The sequence below is a fragment of the Stegostoma tigrinum genome, chromosome 25 (genome assembly GCF_030684315.1).
Source record: "Stegostoma tigrinum isolate sSteTig4 chromosome 25, sSteTig4.hap1, whole genome shotgun sequence".
Lineage (NCBI taxonomy): Eukaryota > Metazoa > Chordata > Chondrichthyes > Orectolobiformes > Stegostomatidae > Stegostoma > Stegostoma tigrinum.
In genome coordinates, this window is record NC_081378.1 from 14063324 (window position 1) to 14088959 (window position 25636).

General features: G+C 42.8%; 1 protein-coding gene across 8 annotated transcripts in view; it reads right to left on the reverse strand.

Annotated features, from left to right (window-relative positions):
• plxna4 (plexin A4) overlaps positions 1 to 25636 on the reverse strand; it is a 658721-nt gene that overhangs the window by 494145 nt on the left and 138940 nt on the right. The window contains exon 4 of one of the 8 annotated variants that reach the window (XM_059654493.1): positions 15323 to 15431. The exons of the other annotated variants lie outside the window; for them this stretch is intronic. Coding sequence (XP_059510476.1) covers positions 15378 to 15431 — 54 coding nt within the window. The 3' untranslated portion in view covers positions 15323 to 15377. Of the gene's footprint in view, positions 1 to 15322; positions 15432 to 25636 lie in introns of those variants that run through there. 8 annotated transcript variants of the gene reach the window in all.

The window sequence follows — 25636 nt, forward strand, 5'->3', positions numbered from 1 at the left end:
TGAGAACAATTCAAAGAAATTATACAACATCCCAAATGCAACAGCAAATTTCCAGCAGCAATTAGATTTGATGCAAGATAAGTAGACCTGGACAATTCCTCCTCTCGGTCAACAGATAGCTATCTCAGCACAGGCAGAGTAAAGAGATTGGACAAGATGGAAAAATAACTGTACTCGTGACAAATAAAATTACATTCAGTAGGTGGTAATTCAAAGTGCTTCAATAGCACATTTCAGCATTGACTTCAGCTACAACCAAACACAAACGGAGAGAGGTAGAGGTCTTAGAAGTCTCACCGAGGTTCTCACCAAAGTAATTCAAGAAAAGCTTTAAAACACGAGCTCAGAAACCCACAGGTAGCAGGTGGAAGGGCAAACAGACAATGAATGGCCTTTTTTTGAGCTTCCAAGGCGAGAATGTACTAGCAAAGGACACATATTCACTTTGAGAGAGATGGATTGTGGCATGTGAAATGGATCATTGCTTCATTGGCCAGCCATTTAAATGAATGGATGGTAAATTGGACAAGCTTCCATTCTGGCATCCGATCCTGCTCCAAATCAGAGGAACATCTGTCCAAAAATCTGCCCTAACCATTTTAGCATGTGCACAATAATGACCAAAAAGCTACTTCAGTACCAGGTCATCTTTTCCTCCTCCATGAATGAGTAAGGATTGAATGTAAGTGAACTGTAAACACAAAGGGATGCTTTCTCAAGCTGAGAGTAAACCATACACTTGGAAAGCTGACTCAGAAACCAAGTTCTTGGAACTCTGTCATGTATGAGTGACCAATCGAAGTAAGCTGCCACCAAAATGACGCTTGTACCTTAGCAAATATTAGCCAATGAAAGAAAATAAGTGGACATTATTGGCTTCTCTCTGGATCAGGGATACCTGCAACGTCAACGGTGAACAGCGCGTCAACAATCATTATTTGGGTTCGAATGTAAACAACGGACGGAAATGGAAAGCTGCCAGTGCTCCAGAAAAATTCAATGCCCTCAGGCAGGGAGATTGCAAACTAAAGACACGGGTTATAGACCACAGTGATTAAGCAATTGTACCATATTTGGCACTCGTGAATAGAGAGGTTCGATTCTGCTTGCTGAATTTACAAGCTTAATTTACCCACACATGCACAATGTGGCATATTTTCAAGGCTGACACAAAAGTAGGATTAGCAAGTCAAAGTAATTACTGTAAATCAGTATGTATAAATAAGTCTGAAATTCTCGCATTATACCCACTATTCTAAGGCTTTTCGTTGGCAGAACTGTTAATAATAATCACAGTATCACTACTGCTCAAAAGTACATTGTGGTTTTCTGTGAGTAATATTCATGAAGGGGCAAGAACTACACACTGAATCAATTGTACAGACTTCAATTGCAGGGAATAAGACAGTTCAGGTCCAAACTGCAGCAAATAACATTAAGAGAGGTGACACCCTTTTGCATTAGGGAAAAGAGGAACTAATGCAGTTTAATGGGCGCATGTGTCCATTACTGCAAATCAGAAATGAGGGCAATTGACCAAGTTTATCAACTTAATTAAGTCAGTACCCACTTAAATAATTAACCTTCTGCTTTCTCTACTGCATGAGCTATGTGCTGTTTAAACTTAGCACAATAAAATATCTCCAATTTATCACAGATATATTAACTCAAAAAGATCTAGTCTTCTGCTTTCCTAGGATATGTAAAATTACATTTTGCCACTTTTCAGCACCGGTAAGTTGTTACACCAATTGTTCACAACTGTGTCGTGCCCTCTCTATTCACATTCACAACCTCCCTTACCCATGCCACAAATGCTCCAGAAATTGAAAACCAAATACTGGAGCTTGTTTTTATGCAGCCTACTTTCTCTGATTTGTACTATGTGCTACAGAATGAGACATTGTTCCTTTAGTAAGTGATAATGGGAACTGCAGATGCTGGAGAATCCAAGATAATAAAATGTGAGGCTGGATGAACACAGCAGGCCCAGCAGCATCTCAGGAGCACAAAAGCTGATGTTTTGGGCCTAGACCCTTCATCGGAGAGGGGGATGCAAAAATTCCATCCCCTATTCCCAATTCCTCCGCCTCCGCCGCATCTGCTCCCAAGATGTGGCATTCCACTCCCACACATCCCAGATGTCCAAGTTCTTCAAGGACCGCAACTTTCCCCCCACAGTGGTCAAGAACGCTCTTGACCGCATCTCCCGTATTTCCCGCAACACATCCCTCACACCCCGCCCCTGCCACAACCGCCCAAAGAGGATCCCCCTCATTCTCACACACCACCCCACTAACCTCCGGATACAACGCATCATCCTCCGACACTTCCGCCATCTACAATCTGACCCCACCACCCAAGACATTTTTCCATCCCCACCCTTGTCTGCTTTCCGGAGAGACCACTCTCTCCGTGACTCCCTTGTTCGCTCCACACTGCCCTGCAACCCCACCACACCCGGCACCTTCCCCTGCAACCGCAGGAAATGCTACACTTGCCCCCACACCACCTCCCTCACCCCTATCCCAGGCCCCAAGATGACCTTCCATATTAAGCAGAGGTTCACCTGCACATCTGCCAATGTGGTATACTGCGTCCATTGTACCCAGTGTGGCTTCCTCTACATTGGGGAAACCAAGCGGAGGCTTGGGGATCGCTTTGCAGAACACCTCCGCTCGGTTCGCAATAAACAACTGCACCTCCCAGTCACAAACCATTTCAACTCCCCCTCCCATTCTTTAGATGACATGTCCATCATGGGCCTCCTGCAGTGCCACAATGATGCCACCCGAAGGTTGCAGGAACAGCAACTCATATTCCGCTTGGGAACCCTGCAGCCCAATGGCATCAATGTGGACTTCACCAGCTTCAAAATCTCCCCTTCCCCCACCGCATCCCAAAACCAGCCCAGTTCGTCCCCTCCCCCCACTGCACCACACAACCAGCCCAGCTCTTCCCCTCCACCCACTGCATCCCAAAACCAGCCCAGCCTGTCTCTGCCTCCCTAACCTGTTCTTCCTCTCACCCATCCCTTCCCCCCACCCCAAGCCGCACCTCCATTTCCTACCTTCTAACCTCATCCCACCTCCTTGAACTGTCCATCTTCCCTGGACTGGTCTATCCCCTCCCTACCTCCCCACCTATACTCTCCTCTCCACCTATCTTCTTTTCTCTCCATCTTCGGTCCGCCTCCCCCTCTCTCCCTATTTATTCCAGAACCCTCACCCCATCCCCCTCCCCGATGAAGGGTCTAGGCCCAAAACATCAGCTTTTGTGCTCCTGAGATGCTGCTGGGCCTGCTGTGTTCATCTAGCGTCACATTCTATTGTTCCTTTAGTACATTGATTTTAGCATATGAATGATGTGACACCTTGGATACACTTGCATTTGTACACATGACAATGTAGTTCCTAAATCATACTAGAATAAATACAGTTCTTTCATAATTTTTTTCCAGTCCTGATGAGGACTGCATATACAAAGCATAAACTTGACCACTCAGTCTGCAGATAGTTTTTAACTCACTGCATGTCACCAGCATATTTCAGTTCTTGTTTCAGATTGCCAGCAATTTCAGGTCTTCATTTCATTTGAGGGCTTTGATGTTGAGCTTGATTATGGCCCTGCTCAGTGATTTTTGCCTAAAGATCTCGACATTCTCAAATCTGTTGATTATTTATAGAATGGGTGGGGGTGGGGTGGGATAGAAACTCAAAAACAAAGCAAAAGATCCTGAGGGGTCTCAACAGAGGTGATTCCAGGAGTGTGTTTCCTCTTGTGGGAATTTCTAAAATGAAGGGCTCGGGGCTGAAAAATAAGAGGTAGTCTATTTATGACAGATTAGTTGAATACTTTTTTCTGAAAGAGTTGAGTGTTTTTGGAGCTCTTCTTCAAAAGGCAGTGAAAGCAGAATCTTCAAATTTCATTAAGACAGAAGAAGATCGTTACTTGATAAGTGGAGGTAGAGAAATTAGCATACGTAGGTGGGAATTGAGTCACCAGATCATCCATAATTTTACAGAATGGCAGGGGAATAGGATTGTTAAGATGATGTGTGGTGCGTTGGCTTTCATTGGCAGTGGGACTGAGTTTAAGAGCTATGAAATTATGCGGCAACTCTGTAAAACCCTGGTTAGACCACACTTGGAGTATTGTGTTCAGTTCTGGTTGCCTCATTGTAGGAAGGATGTGGAAGTTTTAGAGAAGGTGCAGAGGAGATTTATCAGGATGCTGCCTGGAATGGAAGACAGCTTTTATGAGGAAAGGTTGAGAGAGCTAGGGCTTTTCTCATTGGAGTGAAGAAGGATGAGCGGTAACTTGATAGAGGTGTACAAGATGATGAGAGGCATAGATAGAGTGCATAGCCAGAGGCTTTTTCCCAGGGTGGAAATGACTATTACGAGGGGACATAATTTTAAAGTGATTGGAGGAAGGTATAGAGGAGATGTCAGAGGTAGGTTCTTTACATAAAGAGTGGTGAGTGTGTGGAATGCGCTGCCTGTGGTGGTAGTGGAGTCAGATACATTAGGGACATTTAAGTGACTCTTGGATAGGCACATGGATGATAGGAAAATAAAGGATATGCAGGTTAGTTTTGATCTTAGAATGGGCCAAGAGGTTGGCACAACATTGTGGTCGCAGGGCCTCTACTGTGCTGTACTGTTCTATGTTCTAGAAGGCTCAAGGAGCTAAGTGCCCTACTCCCTCTCCGAATTTGTATGTCCGTATGTTTGTAACCAGATAGACTTTAGTCTGATTTGATGAAGGCACCAAAAACAGTGGGGAAGCAATGGCACTGCGGCAAGGTCATTGGATTATTAAGGCGGAGGCCTAAGTTAATGCTTCGTGTGTTCAAATCCCACCGTGGTAGCTGGTGGAATGATCTGGAATTTAAAGCTCATGTCAGAGGTGAGGATTATGAAACCATTCTCAATTAAATATTTATTTTAAAGATCTGGTTCTGAAAATAGTCTCGTAAGTCATTCAGTCCAAGGACAATTAGGAATGGGTAACAAATGTTGGCTTAAGGGCTAAACCATGCTCCCACTGATTCTATAAAAGGTCAAGTTTACACAAAGGTAGGGGGCATCTGGCTTAATGTTTCTTTGAGGGTGTAGTAGATCTGCAACAGTGCATGACAAAAATGCTGACTCTGCTGCACCAATTTCTGGCTGGGGAGATCACATTTTCCGAAAGGTGGATGAAATGCAATAACATAAACATTATCAATGTGAGCTCCTCAATCCTCTTGTCATCACCTAAGGGTGTTCGAGAAGAATCTTCTGGATTGCAACAGTAGCAGCAGACAGAGAGGTGTCTAATCATAATGCTTCAGGCACAACAATCATGTAGGCAGGCTCAAGTGCTTCACACTTTTCTTATACATCAGTTTCACCTGCCAATGCTCTTGTCCCCTCCCAGTTGTACAAACCCAGACTGGATTACAGACCACAGGGGCCAGAAACTTCCAATATCCCAAAAATTCTACAGCCTAACTTCATCAGAGACTCAACAGTGGAATGAAGCCCAGTCATCAAGCTACTCAAGCCTCAAACAGAAGCATGTTATTCAACCAAAGACACAGTGCAAGTTTGGACTTTTTTTCAGCTACTGGGTTTGGGAACACTGTATTTAATAAGAATGCTGCTAGTCAAGCCAAAAGCAGCCAACTGCATCTTCTGTGGCCCAATAACTCAAAACAAATGATTGTGTTGTCTATCACGTGGTTTAAATGCACAAGCTGACTGCCACATCTTCCACAACTACTAAAGTGACTGCTTCAAAAGCACATTGTTAGCTTTGGAACATCTTGAGGGGACAAGAAGGTGCTACAGAAATTCTTCTATTTCATCTGAAGCCATTGCAACCGGGCCCTGGTTGCACAGAGAATCATCTGGTTTCCAAATTTCCTCTTGCTAAGACGCTGTAACCATCTCCTCATTCCCTTAACAGTCTAAATATTGGCACTTAGTAGCTTCACTCAGCATCACTTATCTGTCTATGGAACTGTCAGCTGTGTGAAGCAATTTGAATATAGAGTTAGTCTTTGCTTTCCAAGCTAGAGTTACTAAAGTATTTTTTCACACTTTGAAAACACTCTTCTCTGGTGTTGACCAGAATAATTTCGCCAAGTCTAAATTAGACATGGGAAAAGAGAAGTTTGAGGGGTAACAAGATATCTAATTTCAGATCGCAATAGGTAGGTAATGTAGACAATGACAAGCTATTTCATATTGCCCAGAACAGTAGAATGAAAATGAGACAGCCTGTGTTTAAAGAGAGTGTAGATACAAATTAATCTGTGGATATAATATCCAGCGAGGAAGTGGCTCCCTAGGGAGATGGTAGAAACAGTTAGTATTGATGCATTGAAGTGCAAATGAGATGGATCTCTTGCAGAAAATCATATTTTGAGATATACTACAGTACACAAGTAATTTCAGACATTGTATGTGATAAGTGTCACATGTTTGGGAGAAGGATCATAGAATCCCTACAATTTGGGAGCAGGTTATTCAGCCCATCAAGTTCACACCTACCCTCTGAGAAGCATCCCACCTCCCCTATCCCTGCATTTCCCATGGCTAATGCTCTTAGGCTGCACATTCCTAGACATGATGGGCAATTTAGTATGGCCAATCCACCTAACCTGCATATCTTTGAACTTTGAGAGGAAACCTACACAGATACAGGGAGAATGTACTCCACAAAGACAGTTGCCCAGGGGTGGAATCAAACCTCGGTCCGTAGTGTCGTGAGTTAGCAGTGCTAACCACTGAGCCACCATGCCACGAATGGTGCAGGTGGCTTTGGATCAATGGTCTTCAGTGTTTCCCATAACAGGGGCTTTTCCTTCATCTCAGCAACCAAAGCAGTGGTCAGCTTAGCTCACTCATGATACTGGAGTCACAGGATCTCAGGCTAGAGCACATAACATGGATTTGCCTCTCCAGCTAGGGACAAAGTGGTTATGGATGCTGCTTTTTGAGGAAGAAATCAAATCAAGATCTTCAGCTCCCTTATGGAGAATAAGGGGGGCATTCACAAGTGACCTACCTATCATTTATTACCCAAATCAAAACTCAACCCATGACATCTGACCTAGAAGTATGATCCTACACTTCAATACGCCACTCAAGCAAATCTACTAATTTTTTGAGGAAAAAGTTCTGTTCAATTGTGTCAAAAGTGCTTGCCAACACTCCAGCTAGGTAAACTCACCCAAAATCCATTGCAATTCTAACTTATGTCAGTATTGACAAAAGTTCAACAGCTTGGAATTGACAACTTGAAAAGTTCAGGTCTTACCTCAGACAGAATTTCTGCTTGGACCCTTCAGCTTGTTGAAAAAAATCATCGTGGATTATAATAACTAACTGTTCTCTTTTCACAGATGCTGAGTTTCTCCAGCATCTTCTGTCTGTAGATCAGAACTCCCAGCATCCTCAGTGCTTTGCTTTTATTGCAGATGTGAAAGTTAACACTGTATCTGACTCCACAGTTGCTGCCTGACCTCCTAACCTAGTTGATTCTAGTCAGCTTACTGCAGTAGCAACGCGCCCTGCAGTGAAGACTGACAAAAGGGAAAATTAGAAAGCAAGTGACCTCTGGCCTCTCTAGAAGTGCCCCACGGCAGCCAACCAGAGTTATATCTACTTTCAGTTATTCCATTAAAATGTGAGACAGAAGGTTTCTTTCCAAGCATTTTATTGTATCCTTAAGGCATCTCAAAACACTTTACAGACCAACGGACTACTAGCCATCAACACATTAAGCATGGCCAAAGGCTTGACATTAAAATGGTCAGGTCCAGAATTGAACATTAGAGTAAAACACAGTGATTTTTCTTAAAAAACTCCTCAATTAATATTATAAATATTCAGGAATCAGAAATGGTCATTCAACTCATTGATATCATTGAGTAACATTATAATTGTTTCAAGATTTTTTTCTAAATGTTGGCCTAACAGTTCAATTACATCTAGCTGTCTATCAATGCTTTAATGCAAACCTCTGGGAGTGAAACATAATATAAATGTTGGGATTTGTATCAAGTTGGCAGCTGGGCAAAAAACAGGAAGTGATTAAAGTCTGACATAATCAATCAAGATTTTACAATTGATGATTACGTTTGTACTGGAAGTTAAATTTACAAATCAGAGATTATCTAAACTTCTGCAAGACATGGGTGATTTTAGAAAAAGCACTGAACTCATTTGACCTCTCCCTGTTCTGTTATGTACGCTCCCATTCATCAACACCATTTAGAGCTAGCATCCAAATAATCTAGTGGCTTCAGTTGCGGTGCTAATCCATCCACATTCAGATCCAAGTGTTGACAGATCTCAATCCCTGAATTCTACTCATTCCTTATTCAATGTCCATTTGTTGAACATCCTGTGACTTAGAAATCCTATAAAATGAATAGCACTGAAACCATCTAGTCATAATGGTCACACAGTGTGGAGCTGGAGGAACACAACAGGCCAGGCAGCATCAGAGGAGCTGGAAAGCTAAAGTTTTGGGTCAGGACCCTTCTTCAGAAATTTTTGAAGATTTCTGAAGCAGGGTCCCGACCTGAAACGTCAGCTTTTCTGCTGCTCTGATACTTCCTGGCCTTCTGTGTTCCTCCAGCTCTATACTGTGTTATCTATGACTCCAGCATCAGCAGTTCTTACTATCTCTAGTCATAATGATCTATGTTTGAGTATACACTTCGCACAAGCTTCTTCTCACCAGCATAACCCTAGATGGACATGTGAGGAATATGTCTAGTTTCCCCTTAAATGTGTCAAGATGGTCTCAGAGCACTGACAGGCAAATGCGATGGCCAATGGGCCCACTGCCATGAGATGAAAGACCACTTCATTGAGTTTTTGAAGATATAGGTTGAGGGAGGAATGCTTAGCTGAGACATTGGGAGATCTCTTTCTTCTTCTTTCACTTCTGCTATTCTTGCAGATGACAAGAAACAAGAGGGGGAAATCACAGCCTCCAGATTCAGTAATGCTACTTGATCTGCAAGGCACAGCAAGAAAGTCTCACCTGATCTATGAATATGGATAACACCTGCACAGGCACCAAAGGAAGCCATTCAGCCCCTTGAGTATGTTCTGCCATTCAGCTGGATCATTACAGTTCTGTATCTGAACTCCAATTATTCATTAGGGATCCCTATCCCTTACCTAGCAAAAATAATAAATGTCAGGTTTGATATTTGACTGCTAGCCTCAACAATGTTTTGGGGAAAAAGATCTCCAGATTTCTTACATCCAACGATGAGGTACCTCCTGATATCACTCCTGAAGAGTTCAGCCGTAATTTTAATATGATTAACCGTCAACAGAGGAAATACACACTCGTTTTATCAACTATTTCCAACATCTTAGCATAAAGGTTTAAATTAACAACCTGTACAGGATGTTTAATTCCACACAAAAATGTCAGCTCCAGAAGGCTATGTTTGCTTTTGTCCAACAAGAGTTCAAAATATAAACATTGATGCACGTAGAATGTGGGCAAAGCCTATCACAAAATAGTCAATGAAAGGAGGAAGGTTTTGCAAGCGTAATTAGCAGGGACCATTTCTCATTAACACTTTACATAAACCTGCTGTGTCAAGTTTACGCCTCACTGATCCAAATCTAATTTGCTACTGTGTGGAAAGTGGAATTATTTTTAATAAATCAACTGCAGAGTTTTGTTTATTGCTGGTTCTGAATTCCTCTGGGCACAGTCTTTCCCTTTCTGCTACATAGAAACACAAGATTATTGGGAAATATAACCTCTAGTGGCAATGAAAACAGAGTATTTCCCAAAACAATGAAGTATATTTAGAACACAAGACTACAAAATGCTGTGAAAAGGTTATTAAGCCAACACGTCTGTCTCAGTGTGAAGTTTGTTGCACTGATGGGACCCTTTGCCTCCAAGTCAAAAAGGTCACTTGTTCAAGGGCATAAACAAATGTTATTAACACTAGCCAGGCTTCCCTCTTTAAAACTGCCCATTCCTCTGCTCTCATCTCACTTCCCTTTCCATCAAAATACTTATGCGTGCTTTTATAAGCTTCAGGCTCTATCATTACAAGCTTACTTTCTTTTCATACCCTCTTTTTTTCCTTTCTCCAATACTCTGCTTCCACTCTATAATCCATCCTACACCACCACTGTCCCTTGTCTGCTCTCAGAGACCCACCTTGCCATTTAGAATCCCCTTATCCCAATGCCTCAAATTTATAGCTAACTGTCCCTTCAAATTCTCCCCAGTTCCAGAACTTCATCCAGACCCATCACCCTTGCAAACTCTTCACAATATTTTCAGGTAGAGTTTCACAGACCTTCATCAGCTTGTACATGAAGAAATGCTCTTGATATCAACTCTGGCTGGTTTGGCTCAAGTTTGAAAGGTTAATCTCCCTTGTGCTGCACTCACGATACCTTAGTTTAAGTTTAGAGTTCTGTGCTTTAAGACTAGTTTCTTGTCTGTGCTGACTATGAAAAGTCACTGAACCTAAGACATTTACTCTGCTTTCTCTCACGGTGCTGCCAGACCTGCTAACTTTCTCCAGCAATTCCTGTTTTTTCTGTGAATGCTGCATGCGATGGTTGAATAGTCCAGCAATGCTGTCAAGCTGAACTCTGAGGAAAACAAACAGCGAACTTAATTAAGAAAAAAATGAACGGGAAAGAATGGTTTTAAGCAGAAGGTGAACCAACAGCTGAAAACATTAGAAACAAATGGACTTGGGAAAGAGAAGAGCTTCACAAAAGAAGATTTTAACAGCAGAATTAACTTCAGGTTTTCAGAGCACCAAGAAGAACACAGGTAATATGGTCTCAATCTCACACAGATGACATGACGTATATTTAAACAACACCAATTTCCCTGATTCTAAACAGGTTAATGGCCACCTAAAGGGTGAAGATTTGAAACTAGATCACGGATCAAATGAATCTCATCTGATGGGAATTCAAGCCTGTAACCCGAGACAAAGCAAACGTGAGCTAACACAAATTGTCAATAAGGCTTCCCTGGTCCAAACCCTGCACCGAATTCTGGGCAGCATGATGAGCTTAATTGAAAATGAGGCCCTGCAGTGATTACCTCTCCACTTACCAGTGATCAACCAAACAGAACCGGAACCTCCCAAATCCAACACACTGTTACCATTTCCATTTCTTGCAATCAGTGGTAGAAAGCATTTCCAGATGTTCCTGACCAACAGGGAACCAGATGTTTAACATCTATAATACCTGAGAAGCTAACAGACATAAATAGGTCTTTCTCTCTCCCCACCCCTCAAGAACTCATCGTCTCTGTGATAGATGCTCATTTTTGATGGGGGCTTGTTATTTACTCCCATTTGGGCACAATACCTACCCCTGTGAATAGACATCAGCTGTGGCTCAATGTGCAACACTTGTGCCTTTCAGGAGATCGAGAGTTTAAGATCCCTCACAAAGCCCTGAGCAAAAAAAGTCGATGTCAACCATCTGGAGGCGTGGTGCACTGTTGGAGGTGCTGCCTGTATTTGCAAAGTAAGATCAAGAGTGTACCTATTTTCTCAGCTAATAAAGCTGAGGTATGGTTTAAGGGACGTTGCTGTGTGATATTTGACTGTCACATTTCCCCCATTACTGAAGTACTTCCAAAATACTGCACTAGCTGTCCGGTGCTTTTGGAAGTCTGGAGGTTCTAACAGCCACCATACAGTAGCAAGTTCTTCCAAGATTCTGGTGAATAAAGATAACCAGGCACACGCTGCTTCAGCAGAAAGTTGGCAACTTCTAAGAATTCTCTGACGCAAAATGTAACCTCTGTTTCTCCTTCCACAAATGCTGCTAGACCTGTTGAGTTTTCCCTGCATTTCCTGTGCTTATGATTGAAATACTCAACTCATCTTGTACTTAAGTCCCAAGATGCATTTTTCTTAGCGTTATTTCCATAGGGTGGTCAAAAATTAGCCCGAGTTTAATCCTGGACACCGGGTTAGCTTCTAATACAGCGTCATCAGGTGCTCCGTAAATATTTCTTTATTTTATTATCCTTGACACAGACTGTTATACAAACTATTATAATAATGAGTTGAGCTACATCAAAGTGGTTGGGTCACAGCAAGGTTAGTTTTCATCAACCAGTGTCATTTCCTTTATCAGCTCGACTATTAACTCAAATGTGGCCACAGTGCAATTCTGAAGAGAGAGGGGTAGAGATACGGATAGAGGAGAGGCTGCAGAGTTCTGGTTCATGTAGCTAAAACTCCTTCAGGATTACAAATGGGGAAAGGAGGACAACACATAATCAAACATCCTAATCCCACAACCCACACATTTCCCATATATGTTTATTCCCTTTTACGTCATACACCTAAGATTCTTAAAATTCCACATTTAATACGAACGGTCAGTGCATTCTCCAACTTCTCAAATCCACCCCTTCCTCCCCCAGAACAAACAATAGAATTTTGGCCTTTATCGCAAGGGGTGGTGGAATTCAAAAAAGGGAGCTCTTGTCACAACTGTACGGGGTGGCAGTGTAACCAGACCAGGAGCACTGTTTACAGTTTAGATTCTTATATTTAAGAAAGGAATGGTTAATATTTCAGCTCCAGTGACCCTTCTTCAGAAGGGTCTACTCTAAAGAAAAGTCACTAGACCCAAAACATTACTTCCACTTTCTCTCTCACAGTTGCTGCCAGACCCGCTGAGTTTCTCCCGAAATTTCTGCTTTTGTTTCAGATTTCCAGCATCCACAATTCTTTGACACATTTAAGAAAGGATGTGCTGCTACCGGCTGCAGTTCAAAACAGATTCACTTGGCTGATTATTGCAATGAAGGGGTAGGCTCATCAAGAACAGCTAAACAGGGTAGCCTTTATTAATGATAACAAGGTGTGGAGCTGGATGAATACAGCAGGCCAAGCAGCATCTTAGGAGCAGGAAAGCTAGCTGACGTTTCGGGCCTAGATCCTTCATCAGAAAGGGTCTAGGCCCGAAATGTCAGCTTTACTGCTTCTCTGATGCTGCTTCGCCTGCTGTGTTCATCCAGCTCTACACCTTGTTATCTCAGATTCTCCAGCATCTGCAGTTCCTACTATCTCTGATAGCCTTTATTTATTACAGTTTAGAAGAGTGAGGTGTGATCTAATTGAATCATACAAAGGTTTTAAGACAGCTCGACGGGGTTGATGTTGTGATGTTTCCACTATCTCAGAGAATCTCAGTCTCGGTAAATAGTTATGGAATAAGGGGGCACTCATTTAAAATTGGGGATGCAAAGAATTTTCTTCTCAGTTGTGAATATCTGGAATTCTCTACCCAAGACTGTTGTAGAGGCTAGATCATTGAAGGTATTTAAAGAGGAAATAGATACATTTGCAAACTATCAGAGAGATGAGGGCTATTGAGGAGTTGGTATGAAAGAGGAGTTGAGTCTAGGGGCAGATCAGCCATGATCTTGTAGAATGGCTGGAGTGTTTGAATTCCCCACTCCTGCTATTAAGTCCTAATATTTTTGTTTACTTTTGTAAATCCCTAGCATTTCATCATGGGGTTATGCCTAGTGATTCGAGGTGCCTTAAATCACTCGGAAACAAATCTGCTTAAATTGTCAAGTCTGTCCCATTCCTTCATCAATGTAATTCGTCAAAAATGACATTTACATAGCACCTTTGCAACATTAGGCACAACAAGGTTCAACTGGGGCATAGAACAAAATCTGACACTGAGCCACATAAGGGGTTATTTGATTAAAGGAGAATGAACTTGATCGAAAAAGATACTACGCATGGTCTTTAAGGGGACAGAGATGAGTACAAAAGGGTGCAGGGATCACAGTTGCCAATGATGTAGCAAAGGGAGTTGAGGGATGAACAAAAGGCCAGAAATGTGGTAGTACAGTCGTTAATCTTTCAGATCATGATTGATGGGTTGTGTATTTGTGGCATTTTTTCTTCCCTTTGCAGATTTCCTGTGTTCACAGACCTTTATTTCGGAATCATTTAAGTATTGTTTGCTTTGAAAAGGAAGGGCTGAAACTACTACACTTTATGGACAAGGGCACTATCTTGAGTCATGACTAACCAAATGCTTTCCCCAGAACGTATTCCTCAGAATTCTCACATCCAGACCTCTCTGTTCCTTGGCGTGACTGAAATAATCAGTCTTCCCCTCCCGCCCTGGTGATTCCACAGTCAATTCCCCAGGCCACATTGGAACAGTGTGAGTGCAATCAATAACAGCACCTCACAAGTGGAAGGAATCAGGAGCTGCCAAAACACTGACAAACAATCTATATTTATACTGGCCCCACGTAACCAAAACAGTCCCATGAATTACCTCCCAAGCAAAGTAAACTGGCAGCAACTGAGCTTCCTGTCACATTAAGTGATAAAGCTTCCAAAAAAAAAATCTTGGCCAAAAAAGTCCAAGAAACATTTGTGACTTTAAAGAGAACTTCACTCAATTTTAGCCCATTCGCAATGCACACAAGTACAATTTTTTAAAAAACAACTGGGAACAGGATAGGTGATTGAAAAAGAGCTTTTATATCCTATAGTATTAAAAATAAAGTTAGCAGGAGAGATTGAACAGGTTGGGGTTTGCACCTTTAGAAAAGAGAAGTCCAAGAAATGGCTCAACGCAGGTCTTTAAAATAATGAAAGCATTCGATAAGGTGGTAAAGAGACATCCACTTGTGAGGGAGTCCAAAACTAGGAGCTGTAAACTTAAGATGGCCCAGAATAAACCAAATGAGGGATCCTTTATCCAAATTTGTCACCTGAAGAGTGGTTAGAAGTTAGCAACTGCTACTACAGATGAACACTTGGGGCAAAGAGTGCTAGTGTTATTAAAAGGAATCTAGGTAAAAACTCATTAAGGTCAAAGGGTTAGAAGGTCATGCTGAAAACGTTAGAGGAGGAGGAGGCAGGATGTTCGGTTGTTCCTGAGCTGTACATTCGATGCAACTCCATTCTCTCAGGCTGAGAGGACTCGTCTGTTATAGATGTTTGTAAAGCACAGACAGTGGTCCTTTCGCCCACCATATTCATGTCAGTTGTCAAACATCAATCTATTCCAATCCCATTCTTCAGTACTTAGCCCACAGCCTTGCGTGTTCTGGTGTTGCAAGTGTTCACCTGAACAGTTCTTGCAAAGTCTTGAGCTTTCTCACATCTACCACTCATTTGGACAGTGAGGTCCAGATACCCACATCTTCCCTGGGTAAAAATGTTTTTCTCAATGCCTCACAAAACCTTCTGCTCTCCCTTTAAGTCCATGCCCCCTACTAAAAGGGGAAACATTTCTCCACATCTACACCCAGCAGTACTTTACAAAATTCAATCAGGTTCTCACCAACTCCACAAACTCAGCCTATCTAGGACCAAAAACAAAGTTGCTGGAAAAGATCAGCAGGTCTGGCAGCATCTGTGAAGGAAAGAAAACAAGAGTTAACGTTTCAGCTCAGGTCGCCCTTCCTCAGAACAGTTTTTGTTCCTGATTTAGGCTCTTTCGGTTTTTACTCAGCCAATCTAGTCTCTCTAACAACGGGACATGGTTGGACACCCTAAACAACATGGAGTCTTTGTCAGGGCTCTCAACGCTCGGGACAGTCATTGTATCAGAGTCCTGTATTTGTTCTCACTCATGGAATGTGGGTGTCACTTGTGAGGACAGCATTTATTGCCTGCCCCTCGGCTGCCCTTAAGAATTGATGGGTGAGCTGCCTTTTTGAACCGCTGCAGTCACTGGAGAGCAGGATTGGTTTCCTTTTCTCTTCCTCTGTGCCACCACTGTGCTTCATCAATAAGACGTGGAGTATGAAAGGCTAATGCAGTTTGTTGGACAGGCTGCCTGGCCTCACAGTTATGAAACTGAATTGGCTTCAATCATGAAGTAACATCTCACAAGACAAATTGTAAACTGGTATTCAATCTGGCACCATGTGGATTGGGGCCATGATTGTGGGGCGGAACAGTGGCTCAGTGCTTAGAACTGCTCCCTCACAGCATCAGGAGCCAGAGTTCAATCCCTCCTTGAGCAACTGTCTATGTGGGTTTCCTCTGGGTGCTCTGGTTTCTTCCCATGAGCTCCCCTCCCTTCAGTCCAAAGATGTGCAGGCGAGGTGGATTGGCCATGGTAAATTGTTCTATAGTTTTCATGCGTGTGTTAGGTGGGTTTGTGGAATGGGTCTGAGTATGGACTTGTTGGGCTGAAGGGCCAGTTTCCACACTGTAGGGATTCCATGGAAATCTATGGAAAATTATCATAGGATTTAATATACTACTGGCTTACCATTTAAAAAAAAAAGGTGCAGCAGCTTCCTCCGGCGTGGGGAAATGAGAACCCACACATGACCTGCCTGATATGACTGTAGTCCCGATGATGCAGCTCAGCAATGGTGCTATTATTGCAACCAAGGGTGTGCATTATACCTGTTGGCCATAAATCCCAACATGATTTTCCTTTAGCTAGTGCTTAAGTTATTTGTTAAATAAAGAAGAAAAATGTCTTGCAATTGTCTACCACTTTTCTTAACATATCTCAAAGCCATTTATAACCAATTAAATACTTGAAACATATTAACAGTTACAATGTAAGAAACATGATAGCCAATATACAGCGAACCCCCACAAACAGCAACTTGATAATCTATCGTGCACTACTGTTTGAGCTGTATACATTTACCAGGACACCAGGAAAAATGCCCCTGCTCTTCTAAAGACTGCCACAAGATACAGGACATCCAGAGGGCAAGATGGAACTTCAGTTTAATGTTTCATCTGAAAGACCATAAATCTCTGACAGGGCAGCACTCCCACAATAGAAATGTCAGCTTGGTGTGGGGATTGTACCCAAATCTCTGACTCTAAGGCAAGGGTATTATCCACTGAATCACACTGGCACCTTTAACTAGTTCACTTGATGAATAAAACTGCAATTAAAATACAATTTGGTACACGTGACTTGGCAAACCTCCACATAAAAATACTGCTTTCCTAATTAGCTAACACAAATAGGGGGTATAATTCATGATTATAAAACAAAAGCTTACAATTAATCTGGTCACAATTCCATTTGCTAGCTTATCTCCTACACTTGATGCCCTGTCAGCTAATTGATGACATGGAATCCATAGCTTTTCAACATTAAATGATCATTCTTGTCAGTATGACTGGATTCAGTGACAATGAGCTAAGTGCAAAAATTATAGGATGGTTGCAAGAGGCATTTGAAAGGAAAGACTTTCATAATTATCCCACACCAAGTGACTTTCTTTCCTCAGGAGGAATGCCCGGATTCCCTTTCCTTTTACAAAATATTCACCTTGCCTAATTTTGTGTTCTCCCGGAGGTTCCAACCCTCGAAGCAGGGGACTTTGTGTTGTCTCAACTCAGTGACCATTCATTCACAAGTATACTGGAACTCATGAGAGTAAGCTGATGGACAATTAGCTTCACACACAACAGTCACATCTGATCCTCGACTTGTAGAATATCTGAACTTCCTTTATGGATCATGGATACCAATTTCAGCACCTACCACCAGTCTGACTAAGATCAGCACTCTGCACATGTACAGTCATTACAGCACAAAAAGAGATCGTTCAGCCCATTGAACCCATGCTAGTCAGAATTGAATATCCTAACCGGAGGTCCTCTGGCCTATCAAATCTCATTGCTGTAGTCTCTTCTGACTCTTTGCTCAAATGTTCTCCACACACCTATCACCTTCTTCAGCTCCCCTCTGACTCATTTGGCAATCATAAGTCTGTGATCTCTAGATATTGGTCTTAGAAACTGTTCCCTCCTATCCCATCAACTGTGAATGACGTGGGGAGGGTTACAAGGATAAAGAAAATTTTGTTGAGGTCGAGGTGGCTGAGCAGAAATTCAACACAATGGTGAAAATGTTCAAGAGGCTTTGTTGGGACAGGCCCCAAAATTACACTGCTAGTGCATGTTAAGAAATGAGCAGTATGGTTTTGATAAACTCATTAAGACTGTCACTGAATCACCTTTACCAATCGGTCATTAAACCTTCAATGTGGAACGGCCAAGTTCATCAACACTGGCAGGCTCAGGGTGAAATCAAGCAGCTAGATGAAATCAAACTGAACAGTAAGTGGGCACAAGTGACAAAATGACACAGGACTGTGTGTTAGTATCCGGTTTTATCCCTCATTGTTAGTCAGGTTGCTGACAACAGCCAGGCCAAAAATTTAAGGGAGGTGCAAGTGCATATATGTATATGGTGTATTTGAATCCAAAGGAATTAGATGGAACAACAAACAGGATTCATTATATAAATACAGCGGCTACAGAGGGCAAGTAACTCACCAAAATTTACAAGGCACAAGTCAGGAGTGGAAGGGTGCAGCTTCAACAACACAAGAAGCTTGACACTATGCCGAACAAAGCACCCCTCTTGACTGGAACCACATCCACTCAGTAGCAGCAGTGTGTATTCTCTTCTAGATGCACTGCAGAAATTCACCAAAGATCCTCAGACAGCACTTTCCAAACCCACAACTGCTTCCATTCTAGGAAGGCAAGGGGAGCAGATACATGGGAATACCACCACCTGCAATTTCCCCTTCAAGCCACTCACCACCCTGACTTGGAAATGTATCACCGCTCCTTCAGTGTTGCTGGGTCAAAATCCTGGAATTGCCTCGCTAAGGGTATTGTGGGTGTACTTGTAGCAGTTCAGCTCACCTCCAGTTTCTCAGGAGCAATTAGGTACGGACAATAAGTACTGACCCAAGCAGCAACACCCAGATCCCACAAGTGAATAAAAAAAAATCAATAAACTATTCTGATGGAAAGAGAAGGGTTTGTGGCTATAGTCAGCAACAGCAAAACTCAACAGATACGAAGAGGTACTTTATTCTGTCCTGGCCAGGCACGTGATGTGCAGGTGGTCGAAGGACATATCCCAAGATTTGGGAGCTGGATTTGAATCTTGAAAAGACTTGAGCTTTTTGGGGTTAACTTTTTTTGAAAAACAAAAGCCACTTCAAGGCAACAGCAAATATTGCTTTAAATTCCCATATGGCAGGGGAATGCATTTAACAAGGATTTTCACAATCTATATCAGCACAAACAAAGATGACTGAATAGTTGATGAATTGATGGAATTGAACCAAAAACGACAAGTAGACAGTGAGGAAAGAGATGCTTCTGCTTTAATGCATGATTGATCATAGCTTCAAGGACCAAAAACAGCTGAAATAGTCAGGATTCTCTGAATTGGATATCAAGGGCTCATGCCCGTATTCTTAATTGATCAACGAAGTGATTGTGGTTACTTGCATATGAAGTTTCAGCTTCCAATATTGGTCCAACAGTACATTCATGTTTCAACAATATAGAGGCAAATTAATAATACGTAAATTGCTTATGACAATCACTGTTAGCTACGAAATGATAATCATTTCATGTGTGTGTGTGGGTGAGTGAGAGATAGAAACAGCCACAGTGAGACAGGGAAAGAAGGATGGGAAGGAAAGAGGAAAACAAAGACTCCCCAAAAGGCAGTCTCTCATTAGTTGCATGTATTTACCAGGTAAGGTGCCAATGCAACACTCATTGCCAAACTACAAGGAGCACCAAAAGATAGATAAGTTGGCACTTTGATAAACATTTTGCCTTGCCTTTGGCAACTCCAACCCTCCTGCACTCCTCGGTGGTACACTGCAGCTGGATCTGACCCTACAGCCCTCTAAGTCAGCTGGGGAGTGTGTGCCGCCAACTGAGCCTTGGCTGACATAGGTGCCATACGGCTGTATAGTTGAACAACGTTACTGTTTAGCAGAGTCAGCATGCAGGGCACCCATCATAAGCCCAAGTCTGGCCTGAGAGTTTCTTCACCGGTATCTTCATTGTTGGGTGGCAGGTGATCACAACAGGCACCAAGGAAGGAAACAAGGTACTGGGATCTCACTGGGCATCACAGCAACTCCATTAATCACAGCCAACAGCGACACAATAGTCCAGGGTTGTTGCTATCGGAGAGAGAACTACCTCTGAGTTACTTAGTTACTATCAATAATTGTGCTTTCTTGCCATGAAAGCTAGCCAAGTACAAAATATGTTTTGCTCACTAAGGGTATTGCAAAGCACTCTGAGCTCAACTGGTCTTCAAATGCACACTACCAAACTGTGTACTATACAATAAATCAGTTTAATCTTATATTGCTTTACTGATGACCACATTACATTCGATGGAATCACAGCCATTTGCTGGTAATTGAAAAATGGCAACACTCACTCTGCTCTCAGTCAGTCTCTCCGTGACTCCCTTGTCTGATCCACACTCCCCACCAGCCCCACCACCAGCGGCACTTTTCACTGCGACTGCAGGGAGTGCTACACCTGCCCCTACTCCTCCCCCCTCACCCACATACCAGGCCCCAAAGACCTTCCACATCAAACAGATGTTCACCTACACATCTGCTAATGTGGTATACTGCATCCGCTGTTCCTGTTGTGGCCTCCTATACATCGGGAAAACCAAGCGGATGCTTGGGGACTGCTTTGTGGAACACCTACGCTCAGGTCGCGACAAATGACTACACCTCCCTGTCGCGAACCATTGCAACTCCCCCTCCCACTCCTTGGACAACATGTCCATCCTGGGCCTCCTGCAGTGCCACAATGATGCCACCCGAAGGTTGCAGGAACAGCAACTCATATTCTGCTTGGGAATCCTGCAGCTCAATGGTATCAATGTGGATTTCACATGCTTCAAAATCTCCCCTCCCCCCACTGCATCTCAAAACCAGCCCAGCTCGTCCCCGCCTCCCTAACCAGTCCTTCCTCCCACTATCCCCTCCTCCTACCTCAAGCTTCACCCCCATCTCCTACCTACCAGCCTCATCCTGCCCTCTTGACTTGTCCGTCCTCCCTGGACTGACCTATCCCTTCCCTACCTCCACACCTATACTCACCTTTACTGGCTCCATCCCCGCCTCTTTGACCTATCTGTCCCCTCTCCACCTATCTTCTTCTTTATCCATCTCCGATCCGCCTCCCCCTCTTTCCCTATTTATTTCAGAATCCCCTTCCCCGCTGCCATTTCTGAAGAAGCCGAAACGTCAGCCTTCCTGCTCCTCCGATGCTGCTTGGCCTGCTGCGTTCATCCAGCTCTACACCTTGTTATCTCAGATTCTCCAGGACCAGCAGTTCCTATTATCTCTGCTCCTACGTCTTGTGGTGTTGCAGAGATACTGCTGCTGCTTTCAGAGTGGTTTTGTGCCCCTTGTTACCTGGATATCAGCCCTTTGCCACCTGCATTCCACTTATTTAGGGAAGCCCCTGGTAGCAGAGCATCAGAGGAGGTCAAAAAAACCTCAGAGAAAGGGCGAAGAATATCGCTCAGCAGCAGTTAATGAAGAAATGGCAGCTACAAGTGCTTTCCTTTCCCCTTGGAGGCATAAGTAAGTGGCAATTAAACAGAAGCTCTGTCAGTGACAGTGGGAAAAAGCATCTTGCGTAACCAAATGTGCATACACACAGGCGTTGCACACGTCAGTAACACAGCAAAACCTAGGAAGAAACAACTTGATTGAGAGCCTTAGGAGTTCCCACTAGCATGCACCACTGAGACGGGACTTCCGCTGTTCTGTTTATTAAAGGTGAAGTTCAGAGGTGGCAACTTCCCAGGTAATGGCTCAAAGATCAGAAGGCTTGGGACCCTTATTTTTGGGACTTGCTTCTTTTCAGCCAACAAGAGACAGAAATAACAACAATCAGTGCCTGCATTCATATAGCATTTTTACATAAACCAAATATGCTAAAGGTCTGAGAGACATTACAAAACAAAGCATGAGATGGAGCTGTACCAGGAGATATTCACACCTAAAACTAGGTCAAAGAGGAACATCTTATGAGGTGGACAGAGGGGTGCAGAGGTTCGAGGACAGATTCTGGAGTTTACACCTTAGACAATCAAAGGTTGAACAAGTAAGGAAGGGAGAATATAACAAGGGAACTTTTAATTAACTAAGATTACTCTGCACAGTTTTACCATGTAGCACCGGGTGAAGTCAAAGCACAGATTCACCAAGAAACAATGTTTCGTCTCAGCCCTTTGTATTTCAAAGCAATTTCCAAAAATAAACTGCAGTCTAAAATTTCCAGCCCAGCCGGGGGGTGTTCTCTCCCCACAGGATCTGTGAGAAAGCTCCTCCTGCCCACACTTGTTGTTAAATGTGGATATGGAAATTGACATAGCTCCCCTGGTGTCTGCCCAATGCTCAGAAGATCTGTCGAACCGGTAAACAAGCAGAAAGAAGACTGAGAGAGCAGGAAAGAATTGGAGTTTGACCTTGCTGTCTGTCATTCTCCTCCTTTGCATGCAATCATTTAGGTAGAGGTGAAGACCTTACCAAGCTAACTAGGCATCACTTCTCGCATTATTATCATGGGTACTCAAAGGGCTTGATACACATCAATAATGCACTAAATGCTCTGTCTTCTTCTGGCTTATTGCCTGTACCCTGTCAAAACCCTCTCTCCATTTTATCCTCCTTCACAGTCTCCTTCAACAGAAATAATGTACTGGAGACAGAGACAAGCAGAAGCTAAAGCCACAGTGGACAAAGAAAGGTAATAGGGCAAAAAAGAGAAATAGAGAGGGGGGAAAGCAGATGAGCGAGTAAGAGTGGATACGAGATGAAAAGCGCAGGAATAGGGAAGGGAATGAAGGTGAAAGCACAAGGGGAAAAGGAGCAGGGAGCAAGTACAGGAGTGATAGATATTCTTAGAAACAGCTGCAAACATTCACTTCTGGAAACTGAGGTTAGGCCATTGCGGGGCAAAGACGGGAAAGAGATCAACACAGAAAACTAACTGAAATCTGGAACTCTCTCCCACAGAATGAACTATTGAGGATGATGGGGTGAAACGCAAAGAAAATTTCAAAACAGAGATCATTTAGGTTGTTAGTCCCGTTATGGAGCCCTGGAAGTTAGATGGGTTTGAAGTGTTGATGAGCCATAATCTGTTTGAACAATTAAGACTCAAGAAGATGAAGGGCCTTGCTGTGTTCCTAAATGTTTAAGCGCAAAACAGTCCAGGTACATCACAGCACCAAAACTACAAAAAAGCTTAAAACAAATTCCCACTGCTGCCCCTCACCATATCTCCTAGAAACATCTTAAAATAATAAACAGAGATAGATGTAGTTAGCACAGGATGAGGTTCCAATGAAAAGGTCATTGATCTGATATTTTAACATCAGTTCTCTCCCCCCACCCCTGACCCAGACCAGCTATATTCTAGCATTTCTTGTTTATATCTCAGTATCAGGTGGCACTGTCTTCTTCGTTTAAAAAAAACATATAGACTGAGCCACTGAGATTCTTCATTGCCACAAGGTCTTCAGCATCCATCTGAAGCAGAGGTACAGCTGTTCAGTTAAGCCTCCTATCTGAAGGATGGCACCTTTGACAATGCAGCATTCTGGAAAGTAATGCTTGACAAGCATATCTCCCTCATTTGCCCAGTGGCTAAATTCAGGACAATAAACCTAAGGTCATATTTTATTCTTAAGTTTATTTATGACTATTATGTTCAGCTGTCACCCTCTACCCCTCCCTCAAACCTGTTCGTCATCGTGTATAATACATTCAGCTTAGTGCAGGAGGATTGTAACAGGATTGGACCAATCAGCTCCTCAAACCAGTGGCTGTCATTCAATAAGATTGTGATGCTTGGCAATCAAACGGTTTCACGAATCCTGATAGCACCTTCGTTCAGACAGTTTGTCACAACTCAGGGTCCCACGGGCAATCTTCAAATCAAAACAACGTTTCTTACCTGACTCTTCAGCACACCAGATTTCAAGGATACAAAACTCAAGGATTGTACATAGAGTTCTGGTTCCCTGAACAGTCTCATTCTAGTTTCTTAAACACCCGCACTCCAGAAACTACTAAAACGGTTCACCAAAACCTCAACAAAATCCTTTCAGCTAGAAACTAAATAAGAGCAGCCGAGTGGGTGTGAGAGAGTGAGAGACAGTGTGTGTGTGAGAGAGAGAGAGAGAGACGGTGAGTGTGTGAGAAAGAGAAAAAGAGATAGTGTGAGAGAAAAAGAGGTTGTGAAAGAGAGAGAGAGAGAGAGAGACAGACAGACAGACAATGTGAGATACCAGCCTGAAATGTGATCACTTGAAGAACTCATGACTCTAATTTAAATCAGGAGTTGACTATAAAGGGGCGAAGCATGGAAAGGAAACGTACACGGTTACACAGACAGTCTTATCCCGCAATACTCCACAATGAGAGCAAACCAAGAGAGAATCAACTCCAGCGAATCAAACATCAGGAAACTCATTACTTCAAGGTTTAAAGGTCTGTTGATGTAGGAAAAGGATGTTGTTGAGCCAATCACATCCACATTTAATAAAGTGATGAGCTGAAGTGGCAGTGCATCCACACTGTCACAGTAAAGAGGAAAAAAAACAATTCCCACAAGCTCAGGCAGATCCTTTCAATGCCCCTTATCTCTAATAAGGTCTCTCCGGGTCACAGATGCACTTGTCAAATGGGAAACATAAACACCGGTGATATTTGAAGCTTCTGAAAAATCGTGTCATAATGACCAGTCTAGGGACCTGTTGTGCAAACACGCCAATCCAGGATTTTTTTTAATGTCATGATTCATACTGGATTGTTAGGGATTGTGTAGGTCAAATGTCACAAAGGTTTCATGCTTCAATGTCTTGTATAGCCTTTTTCAGTCAGCTAATGGTTTACACAAGACAACTTTATTTGTTGCTCTCAAGGCTGTGGCAAGTGGGCAGAGGTAAGGTGTGTAATTTTAGTACCTCTCTCTCTCTCTGAGGAACTTAAAGTGAGATACCGATCTATACTGCAGCTTAAAATTGTACAAAATTATCCAAACAAACACTGTCAGCCCAATTCCATACCAGACGTTGATTCAGGACATCAACAAAACACTGGACTCCAAAGATGAAGAAAAAGTTTTATTTTCTTGAGATTTCTGAACCCAAACCATTGGCTTATGTTTGCTCCTTAAGAACGGGGGTGGTCTGATTTGGGAAACTGCCTTTGCAGTCACAGTGATAACTTAAACACTGCGGAGTTGCCAACTTGAGTTGAAGATACACCTAAAGACATGACCTCCCATCTCCAACTGCCCCACCCTCAGCCTCCCACTTTTGTTTAACAACCCAACCTTCCAGGCTAGCAGCTCCCAGCATCTATTCAGGAGCAGAAGGACTGAAGCACATGGTTCCAAAACAAAAGTCACCAGAATTGACTATTGCTTCTCTCTGCAAAGATGCTGTCAGACTTGGTGAATTTCTCGAGCACTTTGTTTGTATTTCAGGTTCCCAGCATCTGCAGTTTTTTTTGTTTTAATATTAGCAAGTGGACTGCATTATCCAACCGAATAGATTGGGAATCAGTCAAGCTGCATTTTGTCCAGCATTTTAAAAATGTTTTCTCCCTGATTCAAAGCAATGGAATATTTATTCTGTTTTTGAAAAGCAACTTTTAACATTTCTGTTTCTGCATTGCACTTCTCTAGGATTGGCTGCAGCACTGTCCTGGAGCATAATTTTGAATTTCAAACTCCTGAGAACCAGGTTTCTCAGTGAAC